Raw genomic sequence first — 26,470 nt, 5'->3', positions numbered from 1 at the left:
AAGCGATTAGTGTGTGATCTTCCTGAATTTGTAAAATGTACACAAAAGCACTCATCTCTCCCCCACTCCTTTCCTCAAGAAACTGGGATCATATTATACATTCTGTTCTGAAACTTGCCTTTTTTTTTTTTTTTTTTTTCTTTTCTGGTAACAGTGTGCTTTGATTGTCTTGCGGTGTTGATAAATCTTATTAATGAAAGTAGGTTCTGGGGGGAGGTTAGAGCTCCATGATAACACACCTGGTTGTGTGATTTCACACAAGTTACTTTGCCTCTAGGACGACAGTTTCCCCCATTTGTAAAATGAGGGCAGGCAGAGCACAGAGGATTCGGCGCTGTAATGCCAACGATCAGGGCATCTCAGCCCCCAGCCCGCCTCGTGACTATCTGGGATAATCTCCAAGGTCCAGCCCTACTTGACTTGGACGGCAGCCGCCCCTTTCAATAACTCAGATGACACAGCCGCCGCCGGCGCTGCCAGTAAAACCCAGCTAAGCAGTGCTGCTTTCTTTCGCTCTTGGGTGATAGTGACGGGGGCAGCTGGGCGGGTCCGGGGGCGGGGAGGGGGCGGGGCCATAGGCGCGCGGCGCGCAATGCGTGCGCGCTGGTAGGCCGGCCTCGGCGTGACGGGCCGGTGCTCGCGCCCGGCCCCGCCCCGCGCGGACTTAGCCCCGCCCCTTCGTCCCTCACCCGGCGCAGCCCCTCGCGGCGCTGGCGCAGAGATGGCGGAGGCCGTGGAACGCACTGACGAGATGGTCCGAGAGTACCTGCTCTTCCGCGGCTTCACGCACACTCTGCGGCAGCTGGACGCCGAGATCAAGGCGGATAAGGAGAAGGGCTTCCGGGTGAGGGGCCGGCGAGCGCGGCGCGGGCAGAGGCGGCCCCGAGGGAGCCAGGAGCTGGCTGTCCCCCAGCACTGCCCTCCGGGGCGGGAGCGGCGCTGTCACCGCGCCAGGGGGATCATTGCCATCAGTGCGTCCGGCACTCGCTTGACAGATGAGGAACTGAGGCCCTGAGAGGGGACGTGACTTGTCTGAAGTTGCCAGCGAGTCAGGAGCATCGTCGAGGCCGGAGCCCAGGTGCCCTGACTCCTGGTCCAGGGCTCTGTTCTTCACCCCAGTCTCCCAGCAGGTGCCGGCCAGTCATTGGCTGGATGGGGATGAGGTTTGAGGAGCTATGGTTGGGTAGACGTTTGGGTTTGGGGAACAGAAATATCCTAAAGTCGGCTTCCAGTGGCATTGGGAGCAAAGGGGTCTGCAGCCCGTGTTGAGCTAGGTATTTGAAATGGCTTTGTCAGTGACCCATTGGCAGTTTTGCTTCACCTCTGAGGAAGACCTTGTTGTACATTTGAAAACATAACTTTGCTCAGACATGATTTTCTGTTGAGTTCTTGGAAGTTTTATGTGTGTGATTTGTGTGTATGTCTGCTGGCTTCACTTGGCGTTGGCAGGTGAGTTGAGGGAGGCAGTGACCTAGCAGCAGAACACCGGAGGGGAGTTAGGAGAACTGGGTTCTTGTCTTGCCAAAGTTAGTGGCTATTTGGTGGTGGCTAAAGCAAATCATTTCAGCTCTCTGAGCCTCAGTGTCCTGATCTGTAAATGGAGGAGGAGGGGGGAGAGGTGGTTTAGAATGGTATCAGTATTCAAAACCTGTTCCATCTTGTGTCCTCCGATATGAGTGCTCCTCACAAGGAGGGGACCCCTTTTGGCTGACACTCTCAGCAGCTGCCAGGGCTTTAGTGGTGCTTAGAGGACTTGAAGGAAACAGTATATCTAACATAAGCCTTGGAATCCTGGAATGGAGGAGGAGCATGGAGGTTGTCTCACTCCCTCTTTTTTGCTTCCTGAAATCTTAGGTCACTAAGACCAGAGAGTTGAAGTGACATTACCAAGGTGGTTGAATAAATTAGAGCCAGGTCCAGGCCCTGGACTCTGTCTGGTTCCTGGACCTGAGTGCTTTTACACCTGAAATTTCCATGCTTGCCAAAGGGTAGAAACGCATATCTAATATTAATAAAAAAACTTGAAACCTAGTATGTTACAGTGTTTTGAAAGTTTTATAGATTGCTAACTTAAAGAAAAAAAAATGGAAGCATCCAGAAGCTGCAGCAAGAGTAAAAAAGTATTACCTCTGTGGCGTGAAGAGAGAATTCCCTTTTCCATCACATCTTTCTCCAGGTGGACAAGATTGTGGACCAGCTGCAGCAATTAATGCAGGTGTATGACCTGGCTGCTCTTCGGGATTACTGGAACTACCTGGAGCGGCGGCTCTTTAGCCGCTTGGAGGACGTGTACAGACCCACCATCAACAAGCTGAAAACCAGCCTGTTCCGCTTTTATCTCGTCTACACAATCCAGGTGTTTCTGGTTCAGGGATCTCTTGGTGGAGAAAATTCTTGAATCCAGAAATAGATTTTCTTTTAATGCCTAGGGACAGCTCTTCTCTGTTACTCAGAAAGGGTGGAACAGGCACAGTGAAAATTATTTTTGACTGTTTTCCAATTTTTTTTTTCCCCTTCTCATCTGTAGATCATCTGACTTATCTTCCTCATTCCTATTTCTCCTCTTGTCTTAAGCACATTAGCCTGGGTAGTGTTTTGAAGAATATAAGAAGCTGGGTTAAAGTTTGAGTAAAAAGGTTATAACTGACTTGTGGGGTGGGGGATAGTAAATCACTTAGATTATTTGAAAATCAACTAGGAATTAATTTTTAGAGTGGCATTTATCACTAGAGCTTTAAACAAGCTTCTTTGAAGTTATAAGGAACTTGAGAAAAGAGTGATGATTTCTTTTATGAAGAGTTCATAGATCACATTTGGTGACTTGCTCAGGAGGCCAGTATTCAAAGGCTCTCTGTGATGTGGTGATGAAGAGTCTCACCTCTGGCCTTCTTCTGTCTCTCTCCTTTCTTTGCCACCTCCTCCATGTCTTGGCAGACAAACAGAAGTGACAAGGCTCAGGAGTTCTTTGCAAAGCAGGCCTCGGAGCTCCAGAACCAGGCTGAGTGGAAGGATTGGTTTGTCCTGCCCTTCCTGCCATCCCCAGACACCAACCCCACCTTCGCCACCTACTTTTCGCGCCAGTGGGCCGACACCTTCATCGTGTCCCTGCACAACTTCCTGAGTGTCCTGTTTCAGTGCATGCATATCCTCTCAGTGGCCGGGGGGCTGGCAGCCCAGCCTGAGGCCCACCGACCACGAGATCAGCGGCTGCTGCCCTTAATGCAGCCATTTCTTCTACCAAACGCCTAAAGATCATCGTGTTGTCACGTGAGGGGGCTGGGCAGACTGTGGTTATTTTGATCTGGGAGGGTGGGAGTTGTAATTCTTAGTTCTGCTGCTGAATAGTTGACATGGGTGGGTGGGGAGACTGTCCTCGCAGTAGGGGGATAGGAGCCCTCAAGTAGGGGGGGGCCTCTCCCAGCAAGCACAGCGAAACCGGCCGGCCTCCAGAGCACCCTCTCTGCGCATGCTCCATGCCCCCCCCCCCGCCCCCCCCGCAGGATTTCACTGGGCTTTGTTGGGGTTAGGTAGGGGGTGAAAACACTTCTAGGGCTGGAACATCCTTTCTGTGTTAGTGTCTGGGTCACTGTCTTCACAGTGACCTCAGGGTCCCTCAACTTGTCAGAGGACAGGGCAGCTTTAAGAATATGTGGAGAGATTTAGGAGTGAGAGAGGACATAAATAATTTCCAAGCCTACCTTATGTCCCCTTTTGTTGTGGAAAGCCAGGGACATCCCTCGCTCACTTGTGCTCTCTGGCAGGAACTCCCCAGGAGGAGAAGGGGGTCTGGTTCGAATGGGGCTGCCTGGTGAGTCACTGATAAGCTGGGCGTTGTGGAGGCCCACCCATCATTGCCTTTTGGTCTCTGGGAAGACCATCTTCTGGTGGAGGTAGGAAGGGAGTATCTCCTTTTGTGCTGGGGTGAGTGTGAATTACCCACGTTGGCCCTTTTTCTCCCCCTGCTGCCACTCTTCATCCTGAGGGCTTTCAGACAAAACTCGCAGGGGGCCCAGCCCAGAGGTGGTCAGGGCTTGACCCCGTGGGCCCTCCAGGGAAGCTCGCTGCCCGACTGAGGCCCTGCCGGCATAGTGCTCTTCTGGACTGAAGCTGTATGAGGTGGTTGGGAAAGACTGACACTGTGACCGCATATGCGGATCCTCCTACGTGGCTCCTAGTCTGCAGAAAGCTTGCTTCTCAGCCTGAACCTTGGCCAGGGAGAGGCTCACCCTGAGGAGGGGAAAGGCGAGCAGCCAGTCCTTCCACACAGCTGGTAGAGCAGCTGGCCATGTGCCCACAGATCCACTGGCCACTGGGCTGGCTTTTCGCTGAATGTTGCTAAAGCTTAGACTGAGTGTGAAGCCCTCAAGATAAACTCTTTACTGCTGGCATTTGGGAGAAAGCATCAGGTCTGGATGTATGTCCTCTGTGGGCTAGCCAGGCAGGTTGTCAGGTGTCCGTGAGTCTGTCTGAATGAAGTCAGGCCAGACCCAGGGTCAAGGGCGAGACTGTTCATAAAGCTGTGAGAAGCCCACAGCACATTCAAGGGTGTGTCACATTCAAGGGTGTTGCTGCCGTGTCTAGAGTGTTTGGAATGGCTTTTAATCGTTTTGCAGGCAGGCTTATTCTTTTTCTTTTAAAACATGTTTATTGAATTGTGTTATTGCAGAGTTTGTGATAGAATATATATTTTAATTGGCATTTTTCCCCAGCTTTGTTGGAATATAATTGACAATGAAACATTGTGTATATATATGTATATAAGGTATAAAACTTGAGGATTTGGTGTATGTATGCATTGTGTCATGACCACCACAGTCAAGTTGATTAAAAGGCAGGCTTATTCTTTAACTCGATACACCAGTTCCTGTAATCCTGAACTTTGATGCGGAGTGCCAGAGGACCAACCAGGTTCAAGAAGAGAATGAAGTTCTGCGCCAGAAGGTTTGTTCTGAATGTCACTTGCTCCTTGGGAAGCACTTCTGCTTTTCATGTGTGACATTAGGCAGTGGCGGTGGAGGGTGAGTCAGTAGAGGACAGCGCTGGTCTCAGGTGGCACTGAGTCACCAGAAAGGCAGTGTTGGGAGCTGTGACAAACCTCTGAAAACCAGAGGCAGGGTTGCTGTTTTAAGTCATAGCATGAGCAATGTAGTAACAGTCGTGAACTTTTAAGAGGAAAACGACTCGATGCATGGATGTCTCTTTGCAGCTAACCTGCTTGTATATCTCTGCTTCCCATTCCCAGGCCTGTTCCACTCATCCCCACATCTGTCTTGTTTATAGCCCAGATATGATTTAATTGTTCTCAGGTTTTTCTACTTTGGTAAAAGAACGGCTCCTGGGGAAACTCACATTTGCCTTTCCATTTGCCTGAGCGTTTCTCTACCCTTGAAATTGATGCACCATCAGAAAAGGGAGGATTTTTTAGAAAAAGGAAGCTTATAAGCTGTTTCGGTTTTGGGGGTTTAACGTTCTTAGGTTTGGGCCTGTGTGTATAATTATCTTCAGGCAAAAAGTAAAAAATGCTGACCTTCATTAAAAAAAAAAATTTTTTTCCACCTGAGTTCCAAAGTCTGGTTTTGTAGATGCCCAAGAGGAAAGCAGGAGTGGGTGGAGCTAGTTTTCTCAGTGAATTCAGGAAGAAGCAAGTCAAATGGTAAAAGGGAAGCAAGTCAAATGATAAAAAGAAAAAAGAAGTAGGTTCCGTATTATCTAATGGTCTTTAGTTTTCTCACCTCCTTGTCATCAAGTCACACCAGCCTCACCTATCTTTCCTGCCTGCAGAGAATAAGATGGGCTCCCCGAGGCTGAGGGCGAGTGGCCTTTGAGTCAATGTGGTTGGGTTTTGGACGTGATGTGTCTGATCTTCCCCAGGGGAGGGAAGGCTAGCTGAGATCCCCATCTCACTCACCCCCACCTCTATGTAGCTGTTTGCACTGCAAGCCGAAATCCACCGACTGAAGAAAGAGGAGCAACAGCCAGAGGAGGAAGAGGCCTTAGTCCAGCACAAATTGCCTCCTTATGTCTCCAACATGGACCGCCTGGGAGACTCAGAACTGTGAGTGTGTGCCGTGCCCCTCCTCGCTCTGTCCCCAGCGTTCTCCCTTCCTCCTGGTGATGCCTCCAAATTGCCAGGAACCTCCTGGGCGCCCACTGTTCTAGTCTGAGTTTTCTGTGTCTCTGGGCCTGACCAGAGGCAGGGGAACTACGGGCTGTGCCATGAGCTTGCACATCCAGGTGTGTGCAGCCTGGTTTAATACACGCAGCCGTTGTCGTGAAGCCCTGGGAAGTTTCTGTGCTCTGAAAGGAGCGCCTCGTGGGTGTCAAGATTGCCCACGCATTTCTCCATAGAAGCATGCTCTCGTCTCAGGGTTCGGAGTGGTAGGCAGGTTGGGAGAGAGGTATTGGAGCAGCCTTAAAAAACAGCCATTGAAAGCCAAAGACCCAGATGATGATGATAATAGCAGTGAAAGAGGCCGCAGGCACCACCGGTCCCAGGATCAGTGATGGGTGAGTCAGGATGCAAACCCAAGTAGTCAGATTCCAGACCTTCCTGTGGCCCAGTCCTGCAGCAGATGAAACTGCTCTGGTTTCTGAGCTAGTGCCTGCTGATGGAAGTAAAGTGCAAGCCAAAAATCAAACTTAAAAACTTTCAGTAGCTAGGGACGGGGGAGCCTGGTGGGCTGCCGTCTATGGGGTCGCACAGAGTAGGACACGACTGAAGCGACTTAGCAGCAGCAGCAGCAGCAGCTATCTTAAAAAAGGTAAATTTTAATGATATTTATTATTTAGCCCAGGTTTCCCTGGTGCCTCAGATGGTAAAGAATCTGTCTACAAGGTAGGAGAATCCAGGTTTGATCCCTGGGTCAGGAAGTTCCCCTGGAGAAGGGAAAGGCAACCCACTCCAGTATTCTTGCTTGGAGAATTCCGTGGACAGAGGAGCCTGGCAGGCTACAGTCTGTGAGGTCTGACACTCGTGTCAGCAGAGTCTGGCACTCGTGTCAGCAGAGTCTGACACTACTGAGCGACTTAACACTTTCAGTTTTATATAGCCCAGCTCTTTTCAAAGTATCATTTCAACGTGTAATGAATATAAAGTATTCATGAGCTATTTAACAGCTCTTTTTCATGCTAAATCCGGAATTCCAGTGTGGATTTTATGCCTGCAGCACTTCTCCATTTGGACTGACCACATCTCAGGTGGTCAACACCACATGTGGCCAGTGGGCAGTAGACAGCTCTGCTCTGAGCTGTACCACGGCCCTCAGAGCCACAGCCTTCCCCGTTGTGCCAGGTAGCTGCGAGCTCCCTTTGTGAAAGAACACCACCAAGCATTGGGCCGCCTTAAAGCCCAGATGTGCAGACCTGGCCGTGGCTCTGGTTACTAGCAGCATCCATAGCCCACACGGTGCGTGCCCCGGGGTCTCCCAGGTCCCGTCCAGGGCCGTGACCTTGTGCTGTGTCTGCTTGTCCAGAGCCATGGTGTGCAGCCAGAGGAACGCCTCCCTCTCCCAGTCGCCGCGCGTGGGCTTCCTGTCCTCGCTGCTGCCTCAGAGTAAGAAGAGCCCCTCAAGGTTGTCGCCTGCCCAGGGCCCCTCTCAGACTCAGAGCTCGGCCAAGAAGGAGTCCTTCGGCAGCCAGGTAGGTGCAGGGCCTGCCTTTCTAACTCTCGCCAGGAGGCCTCCGACACCCTACGCATCACCCACATGGAGACTTGCCCACCCTCCCTTTGGACCTGCAGGTGGGAGGGCGGATGGTGACAGGAGGAAGTGTGCTCTGAAGGGTCCCTTCCCCTTTCTCATCATTTCCTCTAACTCACGTGTGCTTATGGCTAAAATTTGGTTATTCAAGCATGAATTCAAGCGATTCTGGACTTTAAAAATTTTTGGTGATAGGAAGTAGTGTGTAGATAAAGAGTAAAGTTGTAGATCAGTGTGGTATTTCTTTTACTACAAGTTCTTATTTTCTGATGCTACAAAGGATTTTTTTTTCTTTCATAAAAGCTTGCAAGAGAATTTCTTTTATGCCAGCATATGTCCAAAACTGACTAGTTTTCTGAGCGGAGATGGTCAGAATTCATTGCTTTCAGAAATGCTGGCCAGAGTGAAGCTTTCACAGATCCAGAGTTATGCTTTATTGCTTGGGTAGGGACTGTTTCCCTCTCAAGATTTTTATTACTTGCAGATACAGTAGGTTGTCATCATCTCTGCCTCCCTCTCCTGCTGCCCTTGGGCTGAGAACAGTTGCAGGTGACACAGCAGCATGGGGCTGCCTGGGGAGACAGGGGTCTGTCCACGCTGCCACTGGGACGCCAGGGCCTTTAGCACAGCATGTGGATTTCATACTGTTCCTCAGTGCAGATGCTGAACAGGACGTGGGGGAAGAAAAAGCATGGGCTTCGGACTCAGGCAACTGTACCTTGTTTAGCATCTTTGCTCACATCTCCCCGCCTACTTGGCATGGGAATGATAAGAGCATTTACTCCCTATGGGGAGAGGTATTTGAGTTGAAATGAGAGCCCTCGGTATATGCAGTACCTGGCAGATTATGAGCTCACAATACGTTGTAGTTGTTGTAGTTGGGAAGGTTTTAGCCTGTAATAGATGATGTATGGAGTGCTACATCCCTTGAAATGTACATGAAATGATGAAATTCAGTTTCATTAACTTGAAAGAAAGCATGGAGATGGGGTCTTTGTGCTTTGGCCTGTGGCCATATCTTTACATGTTCAGGCACTAAACTGAGGGTGAAATGGGATTTGGAAATGTTTGTGAAATGGGATTGGAAATGTCTTCCTATTCAGGAGACAAAGGTAAGAATGTGTAATTTGCAGCAAACGTTCCTTACTTTACCTTTAAAATTTATTCAAACAAAGCTTCTGGCATGTTAACAGAGCAAAGGTAGCACTCTTTCCATGTCCTGGATATAGACGATAAATGTTCTCAATCTAAAAAATCCAGTGGTTGGCTCACTTGTTTTTTTTAATGATATATTTGACTCAGCAGTGATCTTTCAGCTCCAAAAATAACTAGTATATCTGAGATTCAAGAATATCATAGAATTTAGAGTTGGAGGAAGTTTAAAGGTCATCTGGACCATAATCCTATTGGCTGGAGGGTGGGCCAGATGACCTTTAATTTGATTGATTGCCTCCTGTGCTGGGGAGCTCACTGCTTGTGTTTGGCGGGTGTGTGTGGGGGGGTTTGGCCTGTTTGAAAGTTGTTAGTTGAAGCCTCTGTGATTTTCACTCACAGATCGTAGCTTTGCCTTCAAGCTGCATAGAATAAGGCTTCTTTCTGTCTTTTCCATGCTAAACACTATGGTCATTCCTTCCTTTCTGCCCAACTATTTACCCATGTGGCGTGATTTCTAGACTCCTCACCATCCTGGTTCCCTTCTTTTGGTGGGGACATTCTAATTTTTTAACTCCCCTATATGGTTGATGGCCAAATTCGAGTTTACAATTCAGGATGCTCTCTTACCAATACCAAATGCTGTTAGTTATATGATCACTTCCTCTGATTTTAATGATATATTGCTTTTAACTCAATAGAAAATGACATTTTTTTTTTTTTTTAATAAGCCTGGGTCAGGAAGATCCCCTGGAGAAGGAAATGACAACCCGGTCCAGTACTTTTGCCTGGAAAACCCCTTGGACAGGGGAGCCTGGCGGACTACAGTCTATCGGGCGGGAAAAGAGTTGGATATGATGTAGTGACGAAAAAACAATTGTAAGCCTCAGTTACATCAGCATTTTTCCCACTGTGATCGGCCCCTGTAACTGTTGTTGTTAGCACTGAAAAGTTTACTACATTATAGACGTAAAGTCTACAGTGATACATTCTCTGTGCTTTCACTCTGAATCTGGGGGCAAAATTTTACAAGTAGCTGTAAACCCACAGTTCCCAAGCTCTTCTGGGCTCTCTGTTATAGGAACCCCCTCAGGCGCCTCCTCAGCAGGCTCCCCCACTGCAGTGTCCCCCCATCCTCCCCTCCAGTTACAGTTTCACTCCTTCCACACCCGCTCAGTCACCTTGCGACTGCGAGGGGGAGTTATGTTATTACAGAGATAACCTCTAATTGACGGTAATGTAAAGAAAGCAAAGCGTCCACAGACTTCTGTATTTGTAACTCTTCTTAGTATCAAATTATCCTATAGCTCCCGTGACATCAGCAGGAAGAATGCTGCCCCTGGGGCTGTTTCCATGGATCTCAGCAGGATGGGGAAAAGGGAGTCCTCCTCCCCATCTTTCATTCTGTAATTTCTCTGTTACTTGGGCCTGTCTTCTGGGTGGCTTTTTTTTTGCCTCAGGTGAGGCCAAACTACTGGAACTTGTTTTCTGTTCCACTTGGACGATTGCCTGGTAAGTCTAGTCAGGCCACTGAAAATTAATTTAGATCCTTCTCTGGAGTGAGAGGAGAGAAGGTCAGATGATAAAGCAGGATAAAGATACCTCTCTTGAACTGTAGGAGACAGGTAGATTACGATAGATTGGGACAATATAATTTGGACTGTTGGAATGTTACATGAATCCAGTAGTGAAGATTTTTATCAAGTTTGCTCTTAAAACAAAATAAAACTTTGAATTACTGGATGTGTCCTGGTGAACATTTACTTAAGTCATATGCCTTTGTAGCTGGACACAGGTTTACTTTACCTACTTATTTAGGTGTTTGGTGGATAGCTGCACTCATCAGCTTTTAGTGTGCTATTGTTTTTTGTTGATGTTTCCCCTTCTTTTGTATGGGGATTCCCTTGTGGCTCAGCCGATTATCTTAGATACAGTTTAAAGAGAAGCTCTAAGTAGGATCTGCTAGGTCACGTTTAGGTCTATAGCTCTCTTGGTATAAATTACCCTATCATTATAAAGATAGTTTTTCTTATTTATATGTTAACACCTATTTGAATTTTCATTTTGGAGTACTTTCCAGCCTGTAATACACTGGAAAGCTTCCTTGCCATCTTGACTCAAGATGGAAGCATTGCTTTTGTTCTTCTTAATGTTGTAACATACTTGCTGGGGAAGTGTTACAAGTGCTTTTTGTGTCCCCTGGAGGAATTTGAAGTCTATTTTAAGCCCCTCTATTCCATCCATTTGGGCCAATTGAATTGGGTACTCTTAACACCACCTGTTCGGAGAGAAGGCAATGGCACTCCACTCCAGTACTCTTGCCTGGAAAATCCCATGGACGGAGGAGCCTGGTAGGCAGCAGTCCATGGGGTCGCGGAGAGTCAGACACGACTGAGCGACTTCACTTTCACTTTTCACTTTCATGCATTGGAGAAGGAAATGGCAACCCACTCCAGTGTTCTTGCCTGGAGAATCCCAGGAACCGGGGAGCCTGGTGGGCTGCCGTCTATGGGGTCGCACAGAGTCGGACACGACTGAAGCGACTTAGCAGCAGCAGCAGCAGCACCACCACCTGTTAGAGGAAAAGACACCGTGTATCAGGTGTAGCAGGTGAGTAAGGACAGACAAGCATTCCACCAAGTGCCTGTGCCTGTTCTGCAGCCTTTTCCACCTTTGGCCCCAAAGTGGGATTCCCCTGTAGTCTATGTACTTTCCCGGGGCATGCACGCAGTAGTAAATGGATGCTTTTCCCTTTTCTTCTCAAGTATCCAGTATAAAGATTTCTTGGTCAGGCTGATAAGTCTGAATCATAGTTGTGCCAGGCTAGTTTGCTTGCCAGGATCCCACTATTTTGAAAAACAGCTGTCAACCCAGGAAACTGATCTTCCTCCTCTCAGCACTGTTTTTGTAGCTAGCTGTGGGGTTCCCATTGCCACCTTTGTGGTCCAGAAAACATGGCCTTTACTGCCAGCTCTTTTATCTTTTCTATCAGAATGGTAGAGCCTTTGGAGATGTGTTTTGGAATTCATTTCTAGTTTTATTGAGTCCTGTTTTTTTTCTTAGTAAATCAAGCTAAAGGTTTGTCTATTTTGTTTGACTTTCAAAACACCAGCTCCTGGTTTCAATGATCATTTCTATTGACTCTTTTTTTTTTTTTAAGATTTATTTATTTATTTTTATTTTTGGTTTTGCTGGGCTTCATTGCTGCACATGGCTTTCTCTGGTTGCAGAGAGCGGAGGCTTCTCTTCTTTCGGGGCACGTGCTCTCGGCTTGTGGGCTTCAGTCACTGGGGCTCATGGGCTCTACAGTGCAGGCTCAGCAGTTGTGACGCACAGGATTACTTGCTCCATGGCACATGGGATTTTCCTGGACCCAGGATCGAATCCATGTCCCCTGTATTGGCAGGCAGATTCTTAACCACTAGACCACCAGCGAAGCCGTCTATTGACTTGTTAATCTATTTCTTTGTTTTCCTTTTTGATCATTGTTATTTCCTTCCTTCTGTTAACTTTGGGCTTTGTGTATTCTTCTTTTTCTAGTTTCTTGAGGTGTACAGTTAAGTTGTTTACTTGAAATCTTTCTTTCTTCCTAATGCAGGTGTTTATTATTAGAAACTTCCCTTTTAGAATCAGTTTTGCATAGGTTTTGGTATATTGTGTTTCCATTTTTACTTGTCTGAAGACATTTTTTGATTTATCTTTTGGTTTCTTCTGTGACTCATTGGTTGTTCAGGAGCGTGTTGTTCAGTCTCCATATATTTATGAACTTTTTAGTTCTATTCTTATAATAGACTTCTAGTTTCATCCATTGTGATGCTTGCTAGGACTTTAATGTCCTTACATTTATTAAGGCTTACATTTATTAACATACGATCTATTCTGGAGAATGTTACGTGTGTGCTTGAGGGTGGCATGTTCCGTAAATGTTTATTAAGTTTACTGGGTCTAATGTGCAGGTTAAGGCCACTGTGCCGCTAGTGATTTTCTGTCTGGATGATCTCTTCATTGGTGAAAGTAGGCTATTGAAGCCTCTACTATTATTGTATTGCTGCCTATTTCTCCCTTCAGGTCAGTTAATATTTGCTTTATATATGAGGTGCTCTGATGTCAGGTGCATAAATATTTGCAAATATGATGTCCTCTTGTTGAAATGACCCTTTTGTCATTATAAAATGGCCTTCTTTGTCTCTTATTTCAGTCTTTGGCCTAAAGTCTCTTGTCTGGTATAGTATAGCCTATAGGGGTTTTCCAGGTGGCACAGTGGTAAAGAAATCTGCCTGCCAATGCAGGAGAGGCAGGAGACACAGGTTTGATCCCTGGCTTGGGAAGATCTCCATAAGGAGGAAATGGCAACCCACTGCAGAATTCTTGCCTGGAAAATTCCATGGACAGAGGGGCCTGGCAGGCTACAGTCCATATGGTCGTAAAGAGTTGGACATGACTGAGCAACTGAGCACGTTATAGCCTCCCCTGTGAAGTTCCTTAGTCTGAGAAGTTTGCCTTCTGGATCAGTCAGAAGGAATAAACACATGTGTGTAATGAAGGTTGGCAGCCTTGGATCACCTGCTAGGGAGTGAACCACCCCCCACTCCACCACCCACCCTGGACCATGTGAGGGAACATGGTTCACTCAGGACCACATGTTACTTTTGGGAAGGTAAGAGAAGTCATCTTCCACTTTCTAAGACGAAGGAACCTGTCCAGTGCTCCTTGGACCATGGGATGCTTCTCCAGAACAGCCAGACGCACTGAGAGAGGGGCCTTTCTTGGTTGTTAATTAGATTCCAGGATTATGACATTCCTTCTTCTCTTTTCTATTCAGTGTCACTTTCTTTCATGTGCTTCCATCATGGTTTTGCTTTCTTCAGGTTTTTCAGAGCATGGGGCCACTGTCAGATCTGGGTGTGAATTACAGTTCTGTTGAGTTTTCCCTGTGTAGAAGAAGAAATTTAACCTCTCTACACAACTGCTCCCCATCTTAAAATAATGCCTTATCTTTAAGGGAATGTTTGTAAGATTCTTAGCGTGGTACCTTACATATGGTAAATGCTCAGTGAGTAATATATATTGACATTATTGTTATTGATTTTCTTCTTAGTTTATTTTTTAAAAAATTTTGACTAAGAAATTTACTGTTCCCCAAATAAGTCAGAATTCAGAGATCAAGCATTCTAGAGAAACTATCTGTGACAATCACAAGTACCTGGAGGTGTAATAAACACCTTCAGGTACCACTGGAGGTCACTTCAGTCAGAAAAACAAAACTAACCAACCCTGTGTATGTCAGCCACAGTTAGGCTCCAGGTAAACTAATAGCCTTTAAAATTTCCTTTCTTAACTGTTCATATGACCTCAGGGTCCCAGGGAATCTGTGTCAATCATTTAAAGTTGTTTGGTGTTAACATAAAATATAACAAGTAGAAGAACTAAAAGGCCACATGTAGACTTTGATTGAATTTATTCTCTTTACTTAGGACTTATGTACAAATGATTTGTGAGTATGTTGGTCTCAAACTGAGTGGCTGTTGGTATCTATATCCCTTTGCTAAGAGTGTAAAAAAAAAAAAAAAAAAAGGAGAGGAGGTAGGAGTGTGAGCATCACAATTTGTGGGAATAAGATTAGAAAAAGAGAACCCAGCCAGATCATCTGGAAAGGTGATTAGGTGGCAGCCCCTTTTTAAAAAGCTCTAGATTAGAAATCTTCAGTCTCTATGGGAGTGGGGTGGGGATTATATACTCCGTTGTGTCCAACTCTTTGTGGTCTCATGACTGCAGCTCGCCAGACTCCTCTGTCCATGGGGTTCTCCAGGCAAGAATACTGGAGTGGGTTGCCATGCCCTCCTCCAGGGCATCTTCCTGACCCAGGAATTGAACCCATGTCTCTTGTGTCTCTTGTATTGGCAGGCAGCTTCTTTACCACTAGTGCCACTTGGGAAGCCCCAGTTAGTTGCTCAGTTGTGTCTGACTCTTTGCGATCCCATGGACTGGAATTCTCCAGGCAAGAATACTGGAGTGGGTAGCCATTCCCTTCTTCAGGGGATCTTCCTGACCTAAGGATCCAACCCGAGTCTCCTGCATTGCAGGCAGATTCCTTACTGTCTGAGTCACCAGGAAAGCCTGGGGTGGGAATTAACTGAGTTCATTTGCTGTAACATTGGTTGACTTTGTCTTGTTGCTATCAAAAGGAGCCAGAAGATGCCACTTTCTCTCTTGTCCAGTTTATCCTGCCCCAAAGTCCTTGAGTTTCCAACTATTTCTGTTAAAAGACTTTCTGGTTGCCCAGTAATCATTTCCAAATACCTCAATATTTGTTAACATTGACTGGCTTAGTCATGCACTTGGCCCAAAACAAGAGAGGGTATTGTGTGTCTTTTTCCCCTGTAGAGGGGTGATTATATTTTGCATAATTTTTTTTCCTCTCTATTGCCGAAACACATTGTTGCTTTTAAATATAACACCAGCACAGGGCCTGATCTGCCTCATAACCGTTGCTTCACTAAGTGCTAACTAAACTAAATAAAGTTAACTGTTGCAGATTAGATCAGGAGGATATGTGTGTATCTACCTCCAGGCAGTAGATGCAGCAGGCAGAAAAGTGCTGAGGAGTTGTCCTCTCAGGATGGGGGAGTGGAGAACAGGAAGGAGGAGGTGCAGACTGCTGGTGTTTTGCCCTTGACCTTGCTCATGGGCTGAGATAATAACATGTTTTTTTTTCTTAATATTTATTTATTTAGATTTGAATGTGCTGGGTCTTTGTTGCTGCGTGGGCTTTTCTCTAGTTGCAGAGAGCAGGGGCTACTGTGTAGTTGCAGGGTGCTGACTTCTCATTGTGGTGGCTTCTCTGGTTGCGGAGCATGGGCTCTAAAGTACACAGGCTTCAGTCCTTGCAGCTCTCGGGCTCTAGAGCACAGGCTCAATAGCTTTGGCACACGGGCTTAGTTGCTCCCCAGCATGTGGGATCTTCCCGAACCAGGGATCGAACCTGTCTCTCCTGCATTGGCAGGCGAATTCTTTACCGTTGTAACAGCAGGGAAGCCCGAGATAGTAACACTCAGCATGGACAGGGAGGAGCCTTACATAGGACTAAAGGTAGAGTCCTTTCCTTGGCTCCTGCTCCCCTCCTTGCCCAGGCCCACATGAGAAAACACGTTTCACAGACTGGTGTCTCATCCTCCAGACCGCCAAGGGCAGGGAGCCGGCCAGCGCGCCCAAGGACGGGAAGAGCCTCTTCGGCGGGCTGGCCCCTGGGGAGTCCAGCTGGTCGCAGCACCGGCAGCGGCGCCTGCAGGACCACGGCAAGGAACGGAAGGAGCTCCTCTCCATGACTTTGCAGGTGCGGCTTGGCCTCAGTGTCTCAGGAACGCCCGCGGGGACACCCCACAGACCCTCCTCCATGGTGGAGAGCCGTGGGATATGGCAGCGGGGAGGGGTGGTGCAGGGCCTGCTCTTACCTCTCTTGATTTCTTTTGCTATGCGTTGTGTGGTTTTGCCTAACTGGCTTAAACTGCTTGCACTTTGGTGGTTTTATTCCAGAATAATCTGGCTTTCCAGTGATCCCTTTTCCTGATGTAGTGTTGCCCTAAACAGGGGCCATAAAATGCTGGCCTCTGAAGATGTCCCCAGAAGACGAGCCCAGTGAACAGTGGGTTTGGGACCCCCTGTGTGCTCTGTCCTTCCCCGTGTTTAACCATGCCTGTTAGTGCGCTCATGTCACGGGTGCTTGGAGTCCGGGGAGAGGGTCCCCTGGGTGTAACCCAGCATCGCCCAGACTCGCTCAGTCACGGGCCTTTTCTCTGCACTCCCTGCTGGAGTCACTGCCCTGAGGGCCACGTGCCCACAGGGCGACCGTGCAGCAGCCCCGGCCCTTGCCAGGCTGGGTTCAGAGACTCTTCTCACCAGTGAATGTGGGTTGGGCTTTCCCTCCCTGGTGGTATAAGCTGCTGCTGCTTCAGTGAAATACTCAGGATTGAAGGCAGAGCCCCAAGGAATTTACTGCCTTGTCACCTTGTTGACCGTTTCTCTCCTAATCCAGGCTACTTGCCTGTTTTAAAGGCATTTTGGGGGTTAGCAGCCCTGAACTTGTTCCGGTCCGATGGCATAGAGCCTTCCGGCTTGCATCTCAGGTCCTTCTGGGCTGTAGGATTAAAGGTGCACCAGAGCTCAGCCACTCCCGAAGTCCCCTCTGAGCTCTGAGGTCTCTGTTCCTCTGTTCTTTTATTCTATTTTTTCTATAAAACTGCTCTTTCTGGGTCCCTGAGGAGTGCTTCCAGGAATCTCCAGAACTAGGGGGGTGGTAGAGAGCACCCTGGCTGATGCTCCATGGCATCACGGTTATGCCTGGATGAGCAGGTGGTAATCGTGGTGTCCAGCGGCCAGTGCCCTCAGGAGGCAGGGATGGACAGCAGCAGCCCCCTGGGTGGCAGAGTGTGTGGGTGCCATTTGGTGCCCTGCCTTGGCTCTGGCTTAGTTGCTGTCCTCGGGCCTAGCCCATCACCCTAGTCTCTTGGCACCCCTTCCCAGGAGGAGGTGCTGGTGGGCGGCCAGGCTTACATCGGATGGACCTGGCTTCATGTCGGCGTCCCACCCCCGGGGCCAGCTCTTGATCCTAGGCAAGGTTACTTCAGCTTTCAGTCTTAGTTTCCACAGCTGTAAAATGGGGTTACTAACAGGATTGCAGATGGTTGAGGGAGCACTACATGAGACAGACTGTCGTGTTTGCAGTGCCTGGCGTGCAGTGGGCACTCCCTCCCTCACTGATTCTTGTTATCATTGGCCTGGTCTGTCAGGGTCGTGCGTGTCCTGGGTCTCGTCAGCTGGGACCGGGAGCCCATGGCCCACACTTCCCCCCTCATGGTCTCTAGGAAGGGGCTGCCGGTGAAGCAGGCTCTTGGAGTTCAGAGCTCTTTCTTTTAGACCCCACAACTACCAAGATCCTCCCCCGAGGGCCGTGGCCTGGCGTCCTAGACACCCCCAGCCTGTCCCCAGACATGGGGCGTGGCCGGGCCCAGCGCCGACCCCTCACCGCTGACTTGTGCCCGCTTTGCTTGACGCAGTGTGCGGAGAAGAAGCCCGAAGCTGGTGGCCCAGAGGCAGAGCCCTGCCCGGAGCCCCATGTGGAGGTGCTGGAGACGCTGACGCGGGTGCCCACTGCCGGCCCTGAGGGTGGGGGGGTCCGCCCCGAGCAGCCGTTCATCGTGCTGGGGCAGGAGGAGTACGGGGAGCACCACTCTTCCATCATGCACTGCAGGTGGGTGCTGGCCGCCAGGGCGGGGCCTCGGGGGAAAAGTGGGTGGGCTGCCCGGGAAGCCTGTGGTCTTGGGCTGTGCGTGTGAAGGCGTGGCAAGCAGGATGATGAGGGATAACAGAGATGCAGGTGGTGGGATGGCCCCGAGGGACCGTGAACTGTCAGAGGAGGGCTGGACAGCTGGCACTGGGGCTGTTGTTGGTCAAGTCAGCTCCACTCCTTCTGATCCTGGAAAGTAACGTCCAGAGGGTAGGTGATGCCCAGTGGGCCCAGTGCATAATGGATGCTTTATGAGTAGTTCTCAGACAGATGAATGAATATTTCTAGAAGTAGTCCACACCCGTCCTTGGAGCTTGGGCATCTCTCAGCAGGAGAGTCAGAAAAGGCAGTCCTCTAGGCCTGGGCTGAGGAGGGTGGCAGACTCAGGCGGGGATGCTAATGGCGTGCCTCTTTGTCTCATCTCAGGGTGGACTGCTCAGGGAGAAGGGTCGCCAGCTTGGATGTGGATGGGGTCATCAAAGTGTGGTCCTTCAACCCCATCATGCAGACTAAGGCGTCCTCTATCTCCAAGTCACCGCTGCTCTCTTTAGAATGGGCCACCAAGCGGGACAGGCTGGTGAGTGGTCTTGCCCATGGCTGGACCTGTGGTCTTAAGTGAGGACCTACCAGGGTTCTCCCCTGCTGCCCCAGCACCACGGGCTTGGTTGGGACTCCAAGCCGAGCCCCTCCGCTCTCTTCTCAATGCGCACTCGAGGACCGCACCGCCAGGACTGTCCTGAAGGCAAAGATGGCCTCCTCTGTTTTTCCCAGAGGCCTTTATAGGCCCAGAGCCAAAGCTCTCCCCAGGACATGCAAATGGGGCTGTCATCCAGACCCATGACTAGCTGAGGTCTCTGCCCATGGATGGGCCAGGAGCCAGTGGGCAGGACCGGGGCGGCTTGCATTGATACTGGAAGACAGGGGGGTTGGAGGGCAGAGGGTCTCCTTTCCAGCTCAGCCTATGGTGATACCTACCTCCCATTCCACAGATTCCTTCAAGGGCAGCTCTAGTGTCTTTAATTTTTAAAAGAGGTCCATTTTAGCCGGTTTCCCCTGTACTACCTGGAGGAGTGGGGGTGGGTCACCCTGCAGCCTGCCCTCCACCCCATAGGGATGGGCCTCGCCCTCCTGTGAGCCTCCCTGAGGGGGCCTGACCCTGAGCTTTCCCTCTTCTTCCAGCTGTTGCTGGGCAGTGGTGTGGGGACAGTGCGCCTCTACGACACGGAAGCCAAGAAGAACCTCTGTGAAATCAACATCAATGATGATATGCCCAGGTGAGCCAGACGCCACTACCCCCAGTCACTGTGCTTGGTGGGCTGGCCTTGGCCGAGTCTCTGAGCCCAGCTCCCCCTTCCTTTGTGGGCGGGCAGAGTGCTGAGCTGGCCTCCCCGCCGACACCCCCTGTGTGTTGCAGGATCCTGTCTCTCGCGTGCAGCCCCAGCGGGGCCTCTTTCGTCTGCTCGGCTGCAGCTTCGAGCCTCACTGCCCACGTGGACGTGTTGGCACCAGACATTGGCAGCAGGGGCACCAACCAGGTTCCGGGCAGGCTGCTGCTCTGGGACACGAAGACCATGAAGCAGCAGGTAGGAGTTTCCCATGGTGCCCCGGGGATGGGCACCCTCCCGGGGCGGGGAGTACACAGGTCGCTCTGCCCACTGTTTCTTTGGTCTCTTCCCTCTTTTCTTGGAGCTCTGCACACTACGATTTGTTAGATTTCAGAGCGTGTTGAAAAGTAGTAGTACTCCAGTTGGGCCGATTGCTGGCAACTGAAGTCATTTGGAAGGTGTGACAAACTTAGAATTCACACACAGCCTTCTAGTGGGCCCTTTTGGCTTAATTGAAAAATATAAACATTTTTTTAATATTTAAAACTCTTTTTTTTTTGAGTAGTTTTGAAAATGAAAGTCACTCAGTCGTGTCCAACTCATTGGGACCCCATGCACAGTCCATGGCAGTCTCCAGGCGAGAATACTGGAGTGGGTGGCCTTTCCCTTCTTCAGGGAATCTTCCCAAGCCAAGGATCGAACCCAGGTCTCCCGCATTGCAGGCAGATTCTTTACCAGCTGAGCCACAAGGGAAGCCCAAAAGCCTATAGCACCCAGTAATCCCAGGTGGTGTCCCATCCAAGCACTAAGCAGTTGTGACCCTGCTTAGCTTCTGAGATCAGATGAGATCGGGCGTGTTCAGGGTGGTGTGGCCATAGAAAGGGTACTATGAGTAGTTTTAGGCTCACAGTAAAATGGAGAGGAAGTTTCAAAGATTTCCCCATGCATGCTGTCCCCACACCTGCCCAGCCTCCCCTGCTATCAGTTTCCCTCACTGGAGCAGCACACTCGTTACAATCGATGCACCTACACGGACACATTGTAATCACCCCAGGTCCACAGTTGACATCAAGGTTCAGTCTTAGTGTTGTGTGTTCTGTGGGCTTAGACAGATGGGTAATGACATGTGCCCTCCTGCTCCATTCCATCCAGCAGACATCTGTACATCTGTCCTCTGGCGTCTCCGTTCTACCTTTTCCCACCCAGTCTGATCAGGTCCTTTTTAATCTTGTTATTTCCGCCTGAAGTGCAGGAGACCCTGGTTCGATTCCTGGGTCGGGAAGATCCCCTGGAGGAGGGCATGGCAACTCACTCCAGTATCCTTGCCTGGAGAATCCCCATGCACAGAGGAACCTGGAGCGCTGCAGTCCAACAGGTCGCAAAGAGTCAGACATGACTGAGTGACTAAGCACATTTTCTGCTGAGGGCCTTTCTCAGGATTTTTAATTTTATGTTTACTTGTTATTTTCCAATTTTTTCATTGAATATTGACTACATAGAAGAGAATATTAAAATCACAAGTGTTTGGAATAAAGAGAAAACTATAAAACGAGTACCTGCCTTGTCAGGGTTTAACAGTGGGACGCTACTGATCCTTTTTATGCTCTGGCGTGTCTTTCCTCAATCTTGGTCTCCTTCCCCCTTTCAGACAGAACCTGTCTTGGAATTGGTTTCTTATTGTCTTACATTTTAAATGTGGTTTATCCTTTTTATAGCTCCAGTTCTCCCTGGATCCGGAGCCCATCGCCATCAACTGTACGGCCTTCAATCACAATGGGAACCTGCTGGTCACGGGGGCAGCTGACGGCGTCATCCGGCTGTTTGGTAAGCGACTGTGCTCACGGCAATCCTGGTCCCCTCGTCCATCAACCCAGGGAAGAGAGTTGGGTTTTTGCCAGCTGGACTAGAGGCTACTGCGAAACCCTGGTTCAGGATTCTCCTAAGAGAACTTAACTTCGGTCAGCGTCTGCTTCAGGACCCCCCTAATTACCTTGGTCCTGATCTGAGTCAGTGGACATGGGAAGGGATGGAGCTTAGCAGTCCTTCAGTCCTGAGCTCTTGAGTGATGCTGTCCTGCCCTCTTGGTATGGCCACTTCATTGTCCCCGTGAGAGCAGAAGGAGGGTGGGCCTCGGAGTCATCAGCATGTTCTTTAAAGCTCCTCACGCAGGCCTGCCCGGGGAGACCAGAGCCAGCGCCTCTGCAAAGGCACTGCTAGGTGCTGTATCTTTAACTGATCTCCAGGGCGCCCTGGTGGGAAGTTACAACGCCTTCCTGGGAAGGACTTCTGTGTCCTCCTAGACTTATAGGCTCCACCCCAGGATTCCTGAACCTCACCTTTGACCAGTGAGAGAAGCTTTCATTTAAGACGGGTTAACAGAACACTAGGCACGGTGGAGGAGAGAGCTAGTGAACTGAAACAGCCCGTGCCGGCTCTTCACCGTGGTCAGCTCTGTGACTCCTGTTGGTCCCGGGGGCCCTCTGCCTCCAGCACGGCTCCTGCCCAGCAGGCACAGGGAGGGTGTGGTGCCTCTGCGTGCAGGCAGGTGCCTCCCCAGGGCCCGGGTGGGAACCCTAGCGGCATCTTGTTGCCTCAGACATGCAGCAGCACGAGTGTGCTATGAGCTGGAAGGCCCACTGCGGGGAGGTCTACTCCGTGGAGTTCAGCTACGATGAGAACACTGTGTACAGCATCGGCGAGGACGGGAAGGTAAGCGGGAGCGGGCTTTGGTCAGGAAGCTCCCTTCCTCTGGCTTAGTAGGCATCTGAGATTCTAGAGGGCCCCGCAATAGCACAATGGACTGAGTTCAGTCCTGACCCTACCTTTTACCAGCGCTGTGACCTGGGGCCTCTACTCAGTTTTGTCTTCTGTAAAACAGAGATGAAAATAGTAACCGGTCTCATAGGATCTTAGTGAGGTCTACATGAGTTCAGTGGGAGTCGACTGTCATGAAAGGGGAGGACCCACATCCTTTCTCCTGGTTGTAGCAGAAAGGACGCATCTCCCTGACCCACCCTGCTCGTGGGTTCCAGTGCAGCCAGGGTGTACTTGAGTGAGCTTGGTCACTGGGTGATCACAGCATGGGTGGGTAGAACTTGCTAGGGCGGGGGGCTGGAGACAGCTGTGCCCAGAGTTGAGAAACATGAAAAGGGAGCTGGGGAAGAAGGTAAAAATAAGTGCCCCCTTTTAGAGTCTCCCTGGAAGAATTCGTTAGGATCCCTGGGAAGGGAGCTGGGACAGGCGGAGCTGGGATAAAGACTTACTTTTGTGTGTCTCCTCCTGGGCCTTCTGGATTGTATCCCTGTCCACCTCTCTTATCCAGTGAAGACAGTCATTACAAAATGCATTCTTCACTTGAAAACTCTTGAGAAAGGCTTTTTAAATCAGAGCTTGACTTGCTGTTCATCTGAGTCGAGTTCTCAGTCAGGAGGAGGCCACAGCAGGCAGCCTGGCCCTGAAGGAGGCTGAAGGGTGTTTGCACTGCAGACTCTGAGCTTGGCTTGCGCTCCACTGCCCGTGTTCCATCGGCTGTGCTGCTGAGAAACCGGAAGTATATTTGGGATTTAAGAAAAACCTAGCTAGGTTCCAACCCTACGAATAATATTAACAACAACGGTAGTAATAACAGTCACTGGAGCATTGCGCCAGCTTGAGCGATGGGAGTCCAGGCTGGTGCCTACACTCTTCTGCTCCTGGCGTCAGGCCAAAGAGAAAGTTCCGACCTGGACATGATGTGTCTGACTCTTTCTAGATTTTCTTTCCTTCAAAATTAAAAAAATGCTTACATTGTGTCGGGAGGCATTGGGACTGGATGGTCATCTCCCTACCCTTCCTGGGGCCTGTGGATCCCCCTCCACTTCCTGGGGGCCACCTCACTACTCCCTGCACCCCACCACCCCGGGGCCCTGTGCCCTGGCCACCACCCCGGGGCCCTGCGCCCTGGCCACCCCACTGAGAGCCCTGTGCTCGTGCTTTTTGGGTGCAGTTCATCCAGTGGAACATCCACAAGAGCGGCCTGAAGGTGTCCGAGTACGGCCTGCCCGCCGACGCCACGGGCCCCTTCGTGCTGTCCGGCTACAGCGGCTACAAGCAGGTCCAGGTGCCCCGGGGCCGACTCTTCGCTTTCGACTCGGAGGGCAATTACATGCTGACGTGTTCTGCCACGGGGGGTGTCATCTACAAGGTACCTGGGGGCCCGGTGGGTGGCAAGGAGGCTCCTCCCCAGAGGCCTGGGCGTGGTTGAGCTCGAGCCCCTGTCCCTGTCTCTGTCCCTGCCCGGTGGCCATGGAGACGCCTCTGGCCTGGGATGGACAGCATCTGGGCATCCCGGCTGCAGGCTGGCTCGGGGGAAACCGTGGGGATGGGAACGAGGGTGGCCTGCCTGTCCTCCTCTCTGCTCACCTATCCCTGCCCCTTGATGAGTGAGACTCTGCCCCTTTTCTGCCTGCTTCCCTGGGAATAATAACAATTATAGAACATCGAGAACTAGGGACAAGGGCTGTGTGTTGGTTTGGGTGAGTGCCCAGGTGGTCTGTTCCAGTTACTCTAATCTGGCCTAGATTTATTGTTTGATGAGACGTCCTGTGGGTCAAGGACATTACAAGCCATGGCTGGGATGGAAATTCAGGGGTGTGATGTGTCACATGGCAAGTACGTTGTCCACTCTGTTTCGTCCCTCAGTCGATCTGCTTGTCTTAACCGTCTCATCACAGCCTCTCTGGTTCATGCACCTTGTTTGTGTATATAATCGAGTGAAATTCTCAACCTCTCCATCTGGACTCGTCTTACCAAGTGGGCAGGTGGGGGGGTGCGGGGGGGATGAGGCTTTGTGTTGTGGCCTGAGCACGTAGTTCCAGTTCCACGTGAATGCAGTGGTGCTTTATCTGTAGGCAGAAGGAGGCACGGAGTGGGATGCTGTCTCTTGGGGGCTCACCATCCACGGGCAGCTGTACCCTGGGGGGCAGACGTGGGTGGGTGTGGCCTTGGCACGGGCAGTGTACACCGGAGACACTGTGGCCCCTCTCCTGGTGCTCACACTCAGGTGAGGAAGAGACACAGCATCAGCGGTGGGGACAGTACAGAGCTGAGGGCTCAGAGGGGAGGAAGCTGGGTGGTAACCGAGGCCTTGGGGAAAGGGGCGCTCGGCTGTGGAGTCACGGCCTTTGGAGGAGGAGGAGGAAGGCGGGCCTTGGGGTCCCACGGGGCAGCAGGGAGCAAGGGGTGAGGGGGAAGGGGCTGCAGAAGTGGGAAGTCGGGAGCCTTCTTGACCTTAACAGTGGTGCCAGGGAGCCTGGGTTTACTCAACAGGGCTCCTCTTCTCTATAGATGAGGATGACTCGGGTGGCTCTTGCCCTCCCCTTAGAAATTAATTCCATAGTTTGTGTTTACTTATTTGTTTCAATGGATATTTTAATAAAAATCTTTTTTAAGCTTTACTGAGCTACAGTTGATAAATCACTCAATAAACTATATGTTTAAGGTGTACAATGTAATGCTGTCATATAAAGTTCCATAATTTCTTGTAATTGCTATTGGGAGATACTGTAAAGAGCTTTCTTTTTAAAGCCTAATTTTATTTCATTATTTAAAGACTTGGTTGAGTTCCAGGTGGGCTCTCTTTTTGCTCTCTGTATGACTGTGTGTGTGTGTGTGTGTGTGTGTGTATTGTTTTATTTTTGATCCTGTAGGCTTTGTCACTTGTCCTGATCAGTTCAGATCAGTTTGTAGTCAGACTTGCTCTTTAACCAATTAATGAGTTGAAAGCTTTCCCCGCCATATCCTTTAAAAATGTCAGTTCAGTCGTGTCCGACTTTTTGCGATCCCATGGACTGCAGCACGCCAGGCTTCCCTGACCATCATCAACTCCCAGAGCTTGCTTAAACTCATGTCCATTGAGTCAGTGATGCCATCCAACCATCTCATCCTCTGTCGTCCCCTTCTCCTCCTGCCCTCAATCTTTCCTAGCATCAGAGTCTTTTCAGACACCCACAGCAGGTTAAAGGTGGCAGAGAGAATTCTGCCTCTTAGAGTATGTTCAGTTCAGTTCAGTTCACTCAGTCGTGTCCGACTCTTTGCGACCCCATGATGTTAGGGACTTATTTTCCCCTTTGGTTGAAGGAGTAAGTATAGTCAGGAAATTGAAGGTATTGCTGGTCCAAATGGTGAACCTGAGACTTTCCGGCCGGAGGGACATGTGTGCCTGGGCACATCCTGGGCTTGGGGTGGCAGTCCCCGGGCTCAAGGCAGTTTGGCCCCTGGAAGTGGATAAACTGCATGTGTTTGTGAGCAGTGCCTGATGATGTTGCCTCCTGTCCCCTTGCAGCTGGGCGGGGATGACAAGGTTCTGGAGAGCTGCGTGAGCCTGGGCGGCCACCGCGCCCCTGTGGTCACTGTGGACTGGAGCACAGCCATGGACTGCGGGACCTGCCTCACTGCCTCCATGGATGGCAAGATCAAGCTGACCACCCTCCTAGCCCATAAAGTCTGACGGGACCCGCCCCGAGGGTCACCCACAGAAGCTGTATTATCCTAGTATGCGGGCAGAGAAGACAGGCGAAGAGGAAGCTCCCCTCACGGCCCCCTGCCGGGTGGGCAGTCTTCTGGGAGAGGTTGCCCAGAGCGCTTGGGCACTGTCCAGAGACTCCACTGGATGGGAGCCACGTGCAGTGGTGGCACGTGCTCCCCAGGCATGGGCTTGCTGGGCCTGCCAGCAGCGGGCTCCAGATGGCAGGGGAACGCTCAGGAAGAAGGAGAAGCGTTGTGGTGGCTGCTCTGTTGGCCCAGAAGAGATTGCAAGTATTTTGTATATATTTGCTCAGTTTTCTTTTTTAAAAAAAGAATGCTCTTGTGGTCACCTGGCCTCTCTTTCTGGAACGTGTGTGTGCAGCAGTGTGTCTGCCTTCACCTTTTGCCCTGGTGACGGTCATGGCAAGCCCAGGTCCCGTGCCCTGGCTCTGACCTCACCAGCCACGGGGTTGACCTTTATCAGAGGGTTGCTCTTGCTTCACCATAGA

General features: G+C 50.3%; 1 protein-coding gene across 5 annotated transcripts; it reads left to right on the top strand.

Moving 5' to 3' along the window:
- The first annotated feature begins 664 nt into the window (after positions 1–664).
- Positions 665–26,310, top strand: WDR91 (WD repeat domain 91). Of its 5 annotated transcripts, none has more exons than XM_006079861.3 (15): positions 667–844; positions 2,177–2,356; positions 2,935–3,142; positions 4,859–4,941; positions 5,925–6,055; positions 7,473–7,638; positions 16,027–16,182; positions 17,903–18,096; positions 18,559–18,709; positions 19,312–19,406; positions 19,547–19,715; positions 21,173–21,281; positions 22,054–22,166; positions 23,443–23,640; positions 25,780–26,310. In XM_006079861.3, the coding sequence occupies exons 1-15, from the start codon at positions 722–724 to the stop codon at positions 25,942–25,944; spliced, it is 2,241 nt and encodes a 746-aa protein (XP_006079923.1). In that variant the 5' UTR covers positions 667–721; the 3' UTR covers positions 25,945–26,310. The 5 variants fall into 5 exon arrangements, with proteins under 5 accessions (XP_006079924.1, XP_006079923.1, XP_044802826.1 ...); XM_044946891.1 differs by lacking the exon at positions 667–844 and adding an exon at positions 857–1,078; XM_044946890.1 differs by lacking the exon at positions 667–844 and adding an exon at positions 1,108–1,130.
- Positions 26,311–26,470: the final 160 nt, after the last annotated feature.

Source organism: Bubalus bubalis, chromosome 8, assembly GCF_019923935.1.
Source record: "Bubalus bubalis isolate 160015118507 breed Murrah chromosome 8, NDDB_SH_1, whole genome shotgun sequence".
Classification (NCBI taxonomy): Eukaryota; Metazoa; Chordata; class Mammalia; order Artiodactyla; family Bovidae; genus Bubalus; species Bubalus bubalis.
The sequence above is the reverse complement of the archived record's forward strand: the minus strand, read 5'-3'. Positions and strand labels throughout refer to the sequence as shown.